Source organism: Trichoderma camerunense (assembly GCF_050948025.1).
Source record: "Trichoderma camerunense strain CBS 138272 chromosome Unknown V8C40scaffold_11, whole genome shotgun sequence".
In the NCBI taxonomy this organism is placed as follows: Eukaryota; Fungi; Ascomycota; class Sordariomycetes; order Hypocreales; family Hypocreaceae; genus Trichoderma; species Trichoderma camerunense.
The window spans coordinates 338,721-351,396 of NW_028145359.1; the positions used below are offsets into that span (position 1 = coordinate 338,721).

Consider the following 12,676-nt stretch of genomic DNA (forward strand, 5'->3'; position numbering starts at 1 on the left):
CCAAACTTCTTCAATAAGGGGACCCAATTAATTACAATTACATCACGCAGCCATCAAAACTCGCCTACTACCAGTAGCGTAAAAACACCCCTTGTATTGAAAAAGGACATCGTGCCATGTTAAAGTGAGGAAAAAGTGAACGGACTGCACAGACACACGCAGGTACATGTAATGACAGTACAGACACAACGCAGGTACATGTACACACGGGATGCCACTGCACCAGGCCGCGGCGCTTGTACGGATTGATATGCGGCACTACTGCACTGCGACTCGCCGTTGATACGGGGGGGGACAAAGAATGGTGGTATTGAGGATGGAGCGGTAATCATCCATCTCGGACGTGTACAATACGGTACGAGTGTGTTTACGGGCAGGTACTTCTATATACGAGTACAGTACAGTACCGCACAGGATAGGATTACAGGTACCACGATGATGAGTTGTCTGGATGTCTGTCTGAATGTCTGTGTGTGCTCGTACTTGTAGGGATGGTAAGACGGGTGGTTAGTCCATCGAGATTCGTTGATGCGGACTGCTGGATTCGGGATAGGACACAAGGGGGAGAGGGAAACAATACCGAGAGGGCGTTACTTGCTGATGAGAGCGTGGGGAGACCGGAAATTTTGGCCGTAAGATTGACTTATAGAGGGTCGAGAGAAGCGTGAAGAATGTTAAAGGTATCAGACACCTTACAAGTTGATGTCTTGTGACAACAATGCAGGTAATACAGAACTAAAGATACATGTATGGACGGCACATTTCCATGTTGTTATATGTCGACAGCCGATTAAAAGAACAACAATCATGCATTGACCCCTAAGCCAAAAAAACGCACACACACAGGACAACCAATCCCACGATACTCGAACAAAAACGCCCAGACACCACCAAAAGAAAAAAGGAAGAAGAAAAAAAAAAGGTACGTTCCCGTCTTGGAAACACAGTGCGGCCGTGTTGGAGGGAAAGCATGAAATTAGAGTATCCGCACGGCAATTCGGACAAGGGCCAAGAAAAGAAAGGCCTTGGCCTGTTTTCTTGTACTCGTGCAAGGTGGTTTTGCGTGTAATGGTACCTATGTACTCGTATGTGCTGTTTTCTTTCTTTCGGTGGTTTTGCGTCTTTTTGGCTCAAAGCTCCGGGTTTAACGTGTAACAAGTATATCAACATCTCCTGGCTCTTAGTATGGCTCTACTTGTTGTAAATCTTACGGGTAGTGGCATAGCTGAGCATACATACATATATGTCTACTGTACTCCGTATGCTTCTTTTCCAACTCAATTCCTGCTTGACGACAACTTCAGCTCTCTCGCCTCTGTGTACTCGTACTGTCCTGTATTAATTACTCGCAGGGCACTTCCCCCCAAGTCGAATGATTTCACCCCAGGCCGGGGTCCAGGATGAGTTGCGGATCGGCTAGTGCAGAGCAAAACGTCTTGGTACTAGGCCGGGCCAGAGCTGCGAGTAGAAGGTGGGCTCCGGAGCAGGGAAGCGGGTCGCCGTAAATTGCGTCCTTGGCCAGTTCAGGGCTAGCAGGGCAGGTAAGTAGGATTTTGGGATTTGGATTTGGGGGAGCAAAGATGAGGATGAGGATGAGGAGAGCAGAGTGAAGGTGAGGGTGATGGCGAGAGCGCGAGAGGGGAGGATCAAGCATCACGGCCTAGTCCTGCTCTGCCCTGTACGCCTTGTGGGAAGCCGTTTGCACGCATAAAGGATGGAAATTCCATCGCCTTCACTTGTACGCTGCCCAGCAATATTACTCGCAATTCCCCGTATCAAGGCCTCGTCCAGGCTAATCTGCTCAGGGGGGGCGAGCTGCAGGGTCACGGCCAGTGGCGTCAACCGGACCTAAAGGAACTACGATGCGTTAATGCTGCGTTATCGAAGAGATGAGAAACCCGTTGGCCGGTTCCTTGAATAGATTGCCCGCTCTCTGGTTGGCCGGCAAGCAAAAAAGGACCGCGGAAAGCTGCATCTCAGAATGTACGATGGAAAGATTCACCAGACCAAACGGCGCTCTGTCGTGTCGTGTAGCGAACCGTCCGGTCTTTTTGTTCCTGGCAAGGGAGCATCGCATTGACCCTGGTCCGTCTCTCTTCTGTGCCCAGGCCAGAAACGAAGAGGCAATAGAAGCCTGCACATGTTCTTTGGGACAACGCGACTCCACCCGGTCTCCTTGCCCCTGATGTTAAATAACCAGGCATGAATGATTACGAGCCAGCCTAAAGAGACGGAGAATCTGCATCTCGGGAAGGGCCTCGCCTAGGCAACACAGTGGCATTTCGCACTCGGCCGCCACTGTGCCGGAATTCACGACATGAGCGCCTTGTTAGTGCCCAATGCCATCCTGCAGCTCGGCAGCTTGCGCGCGTCACGGTACTGTACAGGAGCGTTAGCAGCGTCCTTTTGCGTTTGTCTGGACTGTACTGCGATTGTCGTGATCAAATCAAGTAAATGCTTGGAATGTGCGGTGCGATGCATTGAAGACAACGAGGCGGATGCAGCCGACAGACAGAGGCTATACAGTACTATGTAGCACTACCTGACACCTGACTTTCAAGCCGCAGAAACGAGGCCGCCTGTCTCATCTCATCCCGCCAGCCTGTAACATTGAACTCTCTTCTTCGCATTGACCCTGGGCCATTTCCCAGAAACCAGAACCGCGGGCCATGACGCGCTTAGAAATAGAAATGGAAGCACTGGAGTAGAAATGGAAACGCCCGGACGGAAAGGAAAAGTCACACGGATGGAGTGATCCAGGCAATTTGGAGCCGGGCAGCGCATCAGTCAGATTTGTGTCTGAGCTGCCTTTGCACTGCGTCGGTTCGATACTTGGACGGGCTGCGTCGCTAGAGGCGGAGAGCAAGTACTACCTCCTAGACAGACTCTGAAGAGGCGGGCGCTAGTAATTCTGACCTGCCTTTCCCCTTACAGCACAAGTGCGGGCATTAGCAAGCAGAGCGGATGCACGCAATGAATTGAGGCCATTGGATTCAATTTCGTAGTCTGATCTGGACGGGTCAATATGTACAATGATCAAATGCTGCAACTACCAATCTAGTAACAAGGACATCAATGAAAACTGTACTCTATCGGGTCATGCACAGCGATAGTACTCCATGCTGCTACCTAGATAGAGGCTGGCTAACAAAGAACCCAGCCAACCTGAAGAGTCTGGTGTCTCGATTCATCCACACACCATCAATCCCACCTCATCTTCAGCTCCTAGCGCTGGGGCTCAACTTGGCCTTAGCACCTCGCCCCGGCCCTGAAAAAGCGCGGTGCCAGTGCCAGGCTCTCGTCTCTTCGTCCAGCGAAGTTGAGCACAGTTGAGTCCAGGGCTCCACCCCGATCAGTTCAGGTTCGGTTCAGTCCAGTCCAGTGTAAGCTGCCGCTCAGTCAGGGCCTCACTTCACCTCGCAGCGCAGCCCACCGTCAATTTCCCAAAAAACCCGCCCCAGGCACCCCAGCCCGGGACTAGAGCGCACCAACCCCCCTGGGATAGGAGCTAACGTTGCTGTACCTGTAGCTCACTTGAGTCCAGTTCCATTCTTCCTGTCCCTTTGGCTTTTCCCCCCCAACCCAACCAGAGCCAGCGCATTCTCTCCTTCTCCTCTCCCTCCGCTCTCCACAATCCCAACCGTCGTCAATTCGATTCCCTCCCGACGACGACGCCGCCAAAACCCGCAGCTGCTCCCCATCGCCATCGCCCGCCTATTTCTCGATTGTCGTCGCCCGTCAAACCGTCGATTTCGCCATGAATTCACAGCCCAACGATGTGTCGCCCGAGGCGATGCAGGCGCGCATCCAGCAAGCGCGTCGCGAGGCCGAGACGCTCAAGGATAGGATCAAGCGGAAGAAGGATGAGCTGGCCGACACCACACGTATGTTGTTTTTCTCTCTCTCCGCTCTCTCAATCGGCGGCTTCTCCCCTATTTTCGCGATACTAACTCGATGCTTTTTTTCAGTCCGGGCTGTCGCTCAGCAGGCTCACGAGCCCATCCCCAAGAACCAGCTCATGCGGGCGAAGCGGACGCTCAAGGGCCATCTGGCCAAGATCTACGCCATGCACTGGTCCACAGACCGCCGACACCTCGTCTCAGCCTCGCAGGACGGAAAGCTCATCATTTGGGACGCCTACACCACCAACAAAGTCCACGCCATCCCCCTCCGCTCATCATGGGTCATGACCTGCGCCTACGCCCCCAGCGGCAACTTTGTCGCCTGCGGTGGTCTCGACAACATCTGCTCCATCTACAACCTCAACCAGCAGCGCGACGGCCCCACGCGGGTTGCCAGGGAACTGTCCGGCCACGCCGGTTACCTGTCCTGCTGTCGATTCATCAACGATCGCAGCATCCTCACCTCGTCCGGTGACATGACCTGCATGAAGTGGGACATTGAGACTGGCCAAAAGGTCACCGAGTTCGCCGACCACCTTGGCGATGTCATGAGCATCAGCTTGAACCCCACCAACCAAAACACCTTCATCTCTGGTGCCTGCGACGCGTTCGCCAAGCTCTGGGATATCCGTGCCGGAAAGGCGGTGCAGACCTTTGCAGGCCACGAGTCTGACATTAACGCCATCCAGTTCTTCCCCGACGGCCACTCTTTCGTTACGGGATCCGATGACGCCACCTGCCGGCTGTTTGACATTCGCGCTGATCGCGAACTGAACCTCTATGGAGTGCGTAGAATTCTGATCTTTTGGTAATCTTGACAATTGAGATGCTAACATGCCAATTTAGTCTGAATCCATTCTTTGCGGCATCACATCCGTTGCCACCTCCGTGTCCGGACGTCTGCTCTTTGCCGGATATGACGACTTTGAGTGCAAGGTAAGTTTACATCGCGATGAAACCTTAATTTCCCCCGATGACATCTGATGCTAATTTGTGCAATCAAGGTCTGGGATATTACACGAGGCGAAAAGGTTGGCTCGCTGGTAGGCCACGAGAACCGTGTGAGCTGCTTGGGTGTCAGCAACGACGGCATCAGCTTGTGCACAGGTTCATGGGATTCTCTGGTAAGTTGGACAAGTTGCAGCTCTTTTTTTCCAAACTCGACGTGACTAACCTCCTCCGCAGCTCAAGGTTTGGGCTTATTAAATTGCCTGCGACTGTGATACAGATGGATTTTTCTTTTCGCATATGCCGATTCGAGTCTAATCCGTGACTTTTCTTCACCATCCGCATTCAAACGATTATATTACCCGCCAATTTCGGACACCCGACTACGCATATCTGGCTTGCGAATACTGGCGTACGCAGGACGAAGTGACGAAACGTGCCCTACTTACACCATTAACTCTTTTTATTTATTTATTTTTGGCCGCTGCATGAGCCCCTCGTGGAGGCATCTCAACCCCGATTCTTTCGGCGACAGTCGGAAAAGGAAACCGGCCGACTTGATACCTTTTGTTTCCCCTTTTCCCTCTCTCGTTATTATTTTCCTTTTTTTTTTCTTTATCTTTTTTTTTTCTCCCGCCTCTGATCCCAAAAATTCTTTGCACAATAGTTTCTGCGTTTTCTGATAAGCTCTGGATTGTTGGCCACGGGCTGGGTGTATTACTTGATGGTTTTTTCTATGTCTTCAGTTGCCTCCGTACCGCGTTCCGGCTCCCTCAGCGGACACTTTTTTTTTCTTTAAATATGCCGGTCGAGCGAGCTTTAGTGTTTTTAGAAGGGCGCGCATATAACAGAGCTACGAGAAAAAAAATTCTGGAGAGTAAGGGGAAGAGGCTTCTTTTGGAGAAGACTTTAAATGTGATGGAGGGAGAAGGGAGGGATGTTGATGTGGTTTGGGAATGGTAGGGATGTTGGCGACTTATAACAAGGAGCAGATCAAGCTTCCAGATAATACAGTACGATGATTCAACAAGACCGGGTCACATTGTTTCTTCTTCTTTTCTTCTTCTGCGGGGATATACTATAATGACCACGTGCGAAGGATGCTGAGAAGCAAACCAGGAGCAAGGAGTGAGGTGAGAGACGAGAGAAACGAATTGGAATGAGGATGAGGGAGCAGAGCAGTTGGAGGAGAGGGCACGCGATACCACTGGAGAGGGTTCGTCTTTTTTTATGTTTTGCATTTGTTGGGCTGAAAGTGTTTTTTCGTCATTATGTTGTTTTGTTAATATGTGGTTTTCTTTTTTCTTTATTGAAATGAGATATTTTGCATTTTGTTGTAATGTGTGTTGGATGAGGGATCTTTGTTTGGGATTGAAAGAAGAAAGAATAAAAGTCGTTGAATATTATTTGTCTTGTCTTGGCTTGATGTGATGTGTTTTGTGGTCATTCATGGGATATGTTCTGTGGTCCTTGATAGGCTTTGGTTTGTGGTCCTTGATAGGATGTGTTTTGTGATTATTGATAGGATATGTTTTGTGATTATTGATGTGATGAAGGTTTGAACACTGAGATTTGACTTGTCGGGTGACTGAGTGAAGAGTTGGTTGGTTTTTGGTGAAGTGAATGAGTTGATGATGTAACTAACTTTCGTCATGAAGTAGATTGAGATAGACTTTGTGGGAGGAAGTGATGCCATTTGGGGCTGAAATTCAAAATTTTGAAGGGATTGACGATGATATTGTTAGATGCTAGCCTTTGAGAATAGCATTGTGGATTTTGGAAGTATGTTTACCGAGCAGGATGTTAAGACCATCTCGCTTGGAAGATGATTGGGTAAAATTGGAAAATGGTGGAAGTAGTGGTTTGATACATATGTTTGGTACGAATCAAGAGTCTATTTTCTTACTTCTTGTTGCCCGTAGCCTTGGGTTGAGAGAGAGTTTATTGTTAAAGGCATGATGTGAGTATGCTGCGAGTGTGGTTATTTGTCTTGCCAGTTTTATTACAGTTTCTATAATGATTGGATTGTTGTATGAAGATGTTGGTTTAAGTTTTGGTAGCATTATTTTACTGTCTTTTTCCACAGACCGTATTAGTAACATGCCTTGAAGCAGAGAGCACCATCGATATGTGAGCAATGATCAGATGACTACTCGACCCAACACCTAGCAAGGCAACCAAAGCATGGACAACGATGCAGCAAACCAAGAAAATTCTAGAAACCCCCAACAGCATTCTAAATCTGGCTCCCTGATTTATGACGGAAGCTCAAACGAGCGTTGAAGGACTGGGATCGTTGGATGGCCCGTGTAAGTTTTGGATGTTGATCTGTTGTGCGGATGGGCGGTGTCGGAGCGGCATATGACGAAATCAGGAATGTTACTGCTGAGAATAGATAGCACGGCCATATAGATTGACGTATGTAGGCTTACAAGCAGAGGTCGTAGAATTGTGGTAAGGGTGTAGATTTGGAGAGATGTTATGGTGTTGGTTGCAGAAGATGGTGATGACGATTGGCGAATAGGACTGTAATGATCAAACACGGAGTCTATATTTTACAGAGGAGTCGGAATGATGTAATTCCAGTAAATGAAAAGGTGATCTGTGTATCATAATACAAACCCACCACTATATCGAGATGGCAGAAAGTTGACTTGATGTAGCGCTAGGGTGCATGGGTGTGTTATCATGAAGTCGATGAAGATGATTTACACGATATGATTCGAGACAGTGGAGTAGAATCTAGGCCTACATAAACAACACAGCTCGAAACTTGCCGAATAGAATTGTAAAGGACGTCATATTCCCTCTTGAGCCGTGGAAACAGCTGTAAATCAGCAACAGTCTTGTTGACGTTCATGTTAGATGATATCACGAACTTCATTTCCCTCATTCTCATACCGCACTTGAGACTACTTACCAAGTTATTTACAATCTAGTCACATTGATTGGTCCATTTATAAGCGATGCACACCTCAAAGCCAGAAGCGTTCCAACTACAGCAGAGCAATTGCATCGTGAAACCCCACAACTCACAATATCAACGCACGACCCGTACCAGGTACAAGGTCACACGAAAGACGCCTCACATCTCTAGCCGAGCTGAATACTCGTAGTCTCGGCCTTCAACACCGAGAGCAATATGCCTTCCTTCAATCAGGATCCGACATTGCGAGTCACAGCCTGGTAGCATGTAAGTGCCCAAACGCCTTGCGCAGAAGAAAACACGCAAGCGAAGAAATCAGGATGATGAAGCAGTCAAATATCACGTCTAGTCAATGCTGTCGTCCTCAATAAAAACAACAGTTACATCGCGCAGCTAGGGAAGCTTTCGTATCCGGACTCTTGCAGAATCGCATCTCCATTTGTCCGATGCAAACAACAGTCGATATTGGGATATTGGTTGGCCCCCAACGGTGAAAATGGCATCATTTTTTGAGGATAGTCGCTGTCTGCGCCACATTGCGTTTGCCTTCTCCATCCTCTATTCCCTGGCCGCAAAAATGCAAGCAGAAAATACAAGATAAAAGACGGGAAAAGACGAGGGTCAAATCGTCGCCCGGAAAATGGCCAATGGGAAGCCCGGAAATCGTGGCAGCACCAGCTTAGATATGCCCACATTACGCGCTCAACTGGACCAGGGGCCGAGATTAATTAAACAGGCCTCTGATCTGCACGAGAAAGATGAAACGGATTCTGAAACAGCAGGCATGAGTTGGCCTTGCCTGATGGAGCCTAGTCGAATGTGCATGGATTAAGCGTAAGACAGACGTCGTGATCCCGGCATTGTCCTGGTCCTGCCTCTGGCTCTGGGCTGGGAAGTGCCGAAGACTAATATCAACTGCTAATGTGAATGGCTCGGCAGTGAGATGGCCTAGAGGTGGCGGTGAGAATCACAGATAAGATGAACTGGTGAACACAGCCTGAAACCGCGAGGACAAGCATCTTGTTGTAAGCTCAACGTGGGCGTTCTCCTTTCGTCTGCCGTCGATATGTCGATGCCAAGGAGGGTATTGCAGATGTGTTGTTGGCCATCAGCTTACCACTGCAAGATCCAAGCAGTCATCCCGTGCGTAGGCACAAGCCCAGTAAGCTGCTGCTCTCAATGGACCACGTCAGCATTGCCGTCAACCGAGTCCCTCACCGTCTTCCAAGATGGAGATGCTGTAGGGCTCGCCCAGCGGTCGAAACATACCGCCTGTCTGAGCCCCCCTCCAGGGCTTTTCCTAGCCGACCTACTCGTATCTCGTACACGGCAGTCGAATTGGTATACCTCCTCCGAGCTGGTTCGTCATGCGCATGAAAAGGCTGTAGCGACCAAGACTCAGCCGCCCAATCACGAATATCTCGAGTATCCTTGTCCGCCCAGGAATAGGCACACCACTCGAAATTAAGCTGCCATGCAAGACGTGGCATGCGGGGAGGGTCCTCAAGATCCTTCCAAACATTCCAGACAGCTTTCCATCCAGTCAGCCTAAGCCATGTGGTGATTTCCCAAAAGGCGCATAAATCAGCGGAGAAAATGTCATCTCCGTCAGTGCAATGCTTGCTTGTGCATTTGGGGCCGGGGCTGGTCGCAGATCCGGTTCTCATCGTGGCATTGACAGGCAATACAAGACTCATCAGAGAGGCAAAACCAACTGGCTTCGGTGCGAGGCTCAGCCGTCAGTCGTTCGTTTTTCTTAGCGCCGGTGGTTCGACGAGGAGCCACATGTCGGACCCCCGGCTGTGGGAGGAGAAGAGCATGGCAGCTCCTGGGGTGCAGCACAAGTGCGGGCATCGAGGGCGTCATTCAGCAGTTTGGCATGACCGCATTGGCCGAGTGATGGCAAGGATGGCCCCTGTCGTCACAATGGGGGCGTTTGATCACTCTTCAGCCTCGTCGAGAATCAATGCTGCCATGAAGACGGAGTAGTCCGTAGAGAGTCTAGACGTTGGGGTGCTGAGAGCAAGGGATTCGGAGCTGAGTGCTGTGATATTCTTGGTATTGCTTCAGCTGATCAATAGAGATGGAATATCCATGTAGCTGATATCTCTTCGTAATTCAGCTGGTGGAAGAGTGAAAGGATGTTATCGTGTTGTCGCTGTAGAATCAACTGAAGCCTCCATGAAGTTATTGGTGTTGTAGGGCTCAATCACTGCATCAAGCCACTAAAAACACCATCCAAGCGCCACAACCCCCCCGCGCGCCACCTTTTCTACACCACCTTCTGCCCACACTTTTGTCGAGTATCGTGCCTTATGCACATTCTATCCACCACAACTCCGACTTCGCCAATCACCATCCCGGTCCTCCTCTCGTCCTCGCCTCCAAACCCGCGCCAGACTCGGCACTGCGACCGCTTGATCTCGTGCTGAGCCCTGCCCTGTTGGCCCTCTGGATCCTCTACTAAAAACCCCTGGCAGCTCGCATGCTGGATCTGCCTGCTGAAACCGCTTGTCGCATCAAAAAAGGGGGGCGTGCGTCTTGTCAGGGGCCCCATCTTGCCGTCCACTCGACGCTCTCTTTCGCTCTCGCCGACGCTTCTATTTCTTTCACTTCTTCGCGCCTCTTTGCTGCTTGATCCGAGCGTCTCTGTCTCAACTAATCACGACCAAGAAACAGACTCTTGTCGTCTCACCCCCTTGCTGCTTTTGCTCCGCTCCTTCGAGAAACGCGCTGCCCGAATAGCCAGTCAACAGTTCCACACGCCCCTCCCTCAGTCACACGTCGTCGGCTCACTCGACAGGACTGGCCAAGTTCGTTTCTTCTCTGCCCGCTGGTTTGAGCTTACAGAAATCAACAACGATCCCATCTATATAACCACCCTCAGTCACCCGCTCGTGCCCGAGCCTTTTGCCCAATATGACCACTGAAGCACAAGAAGAATTCGACAAGCTTGTCGCCAACAATACCCATCGGGAAACTCTCCACCCTGAAGATCGTGACGACGCCGACTCCCACCACGGATCAGACGTCTCTGAAGAAGAACAATATCGCAACGCCAGAATCGAAGAAGCCATGAGAATGCCTACCGCCGCTGCTGAGCTCAGACTCCCCCCCGCGTCATTTGACAGCGGCCGTTCTACCGGTGTCAAAGGCGTCATTGCCGATGCCAGAAGCTATGAATCTGCCCGCAAGACAAAATGGAGAAACCGAGCCATGTCCGTTCGCAAGAGCGTCTTTGGTGCTCCCCGCTCAAGCGACAAAAACAGCGAGAGCGAGAGTGAAGAGGCCATCTTTAGCGGTGGTGACGACGACGAGGAAGAGTTCCTGAGCCAGTGGAGAGAGGCTCGGAGGCAGGAGCTCGAGAAGGAAGCCGCCGGCGCATCTATTCGCACCCGAAGGACGAGCCCCAGCACGCGGATATACGGCCGCATGGATGAGGTGGATGCCTTGGGGTACCTAGACGCCATCGAAAAGGTCAACAGAGATACCACTGTTGTTGTATTTGTCTACGATCACGAGGTAAAGAGTCCCGCCGTACCCATCTTGATATGACAGTGTTCTAACATTAGTTGTCTAGAGCGAGGTCTCCTCAGCAATCGAATCGGTGCTGGTGCCGCTGGTCAAGTCCAACACGTCGGTTCACTTCGTCAAGGTCCACTATGAGGACATTGAATTCGACAATGCCGCGGTGCCTGCTATTCTGGCCTACCGAAACCAGGGCGACCTGTTTGCCAACCTGACCGGCATTATCGAAATGATGCCAGATGACGAGCACTTTGGCCCCGAGTCCCTGGAAAAGGTCCTCAAGAAGCACGGCGTGCTGTGAGGGCTGAATTTGCACAATAATTTTGCATACTATAAACCATTCTGCATCTTGCATGCCATCTTTATCTCTTCATTTTTTGTACGCCACTATTAATCAGACGGGCTTGCTTCGCTTAGAAAGAAGAAGGCAAACTTCTCGGATAGCATCATCCTTTGGAAATCGCCATCTGCTTGTCTCAGCCTCCTGACTGACCCCGGCTGCCGGCACGATCATCCGTGTCACAACATTTTTTTGTGAAGATACCCCACTTCTTCTTTCTTCTTGGCTACTGGGATCATGGGCTCGGGACGGGTTTTACCCCTTGGCGGCTTGCAATGGCTGCCGTACTCGTACCCCAACAGCCGGCCGGATCCCTGCCACCGGAGCTGGTTCAGTCTATTTCCGCATTTTGTGTTTTTATTTTTGTTGTGTCTTTGCTTCGGCCAACACGGAGTTTGGAGACGGGGATGGGAAATAAAAACTTAGACGGGGAGCGGCACGCGCATAATGTCGGAATGTCGGAACGCCTACTCGTTTTTCTCTTGCTTTTATTTTGTTCTGCTTTGCTTTTCTTACATGCCAGGATACGACGGGTTATGGACGGGGGCGATGGTTATGACAGGTTTTGACGGGGGGCAACTGATGGGTAGTAGATAGATAGGGCTGTCTATATGCCGAAGCGATATCGGCCAATATACATGAAATCACAATTTCACATCTTGATTTATGCCAGCTGCAGTGATTGTGTAGAGGTGCTGCTATATGAGTAGGAAATGTACGTAAGCGTAACAAGACGCCTGGGCCGTGGCGTAACTTACTGATTTAATCAAGGCATATGAGGCATAGCAAGCTTTGATGATATAAGAACGGGCTTATTCTCCGCGTTTGTTCTTGATCAAGCCAGATTTTCGTTGGGCTGATTGGGCTGGAGAGGCTCCCTCTTCATACTTTCATGTACTTTATGAGAAATTATCGCAAAGTCACGCTCATCTCAAAGACCTGAAATCTAGTAACAAGATACAAGAAATAGCTTGATAGCCAATACTTGTAGATGTATTTCTAAATAAAAACTGCCTTTTTAATGGGCTCCCC

General features: G+C 50.1%; 3 protein-coding genes across 3 annotated transcripts; all 3 read left to right on the plus strand.

Annotated features, from left to right (window-relative positions):
* Window positions 1–3,567: 3,567 nt before the first annotated feature.
* On the plus strand, window positions 3,568–5,223 carry V8C40DRAFT_33619 (G protein subunit beta). The gene is made up of 5 exons (XM_083222853.1): window positions 3,568–3,884; window positions 3,969–4,687; window positions 4,749–4,838; window positions 4,907–5,026; window positions 5,088–5,223. The coding sequence occupies exons 1-5, from the start codon at window positions 3,758–3,760 to the stop codon at window positions 5,106–5,108; spliced, it is 1,077 nt and encodes a 358-aa protein (XP_083071977.1). The 5' UTR covers window positions 3,568–3,757; the 3' UTR covers window positions 5,109–5,223.
* A 5,291-nt stretch (window positions 5,224–10,514) lies between these two features.
* V8C40DRAFT_33675 (thioredoxin-like protein) lies at window positions 10,515–11,762 on the plus strand. The gene is made up of 2 exons (XM_083222856.1): window positions 10,515–11,298; window positions 11,357–11,762. Exons 1-2 carry the CDS (start codon window positions 10,696–10,698, stop codon window positions 11,603–11,605), a joined length of 852 nt encoding a protein of 283 aa, XP_083071978.1. The 5' UTR covers window positions 10,515–10,695; the 3' UTR covers window positions 11,606–11,762.
* V8C40DRAFT_33672 (uncharacterized protein) lies at window positions 11,763–12,307 on the plus strand. The gene has a single exon (XM_083222855.1). It carries the CDS (start codon window positions 11,920–11,922, stop codon window positions 12,211–12,213), a length of 294 nt encoding a protein of 97 aa, XP_083071979.1. The 5' UTR covers window positions 11,763–11,919; the 3' UTR covers window positions 12,214–12,307.
* Window positions 12,308–12,676: the final 369 nt, after the last annotated feature.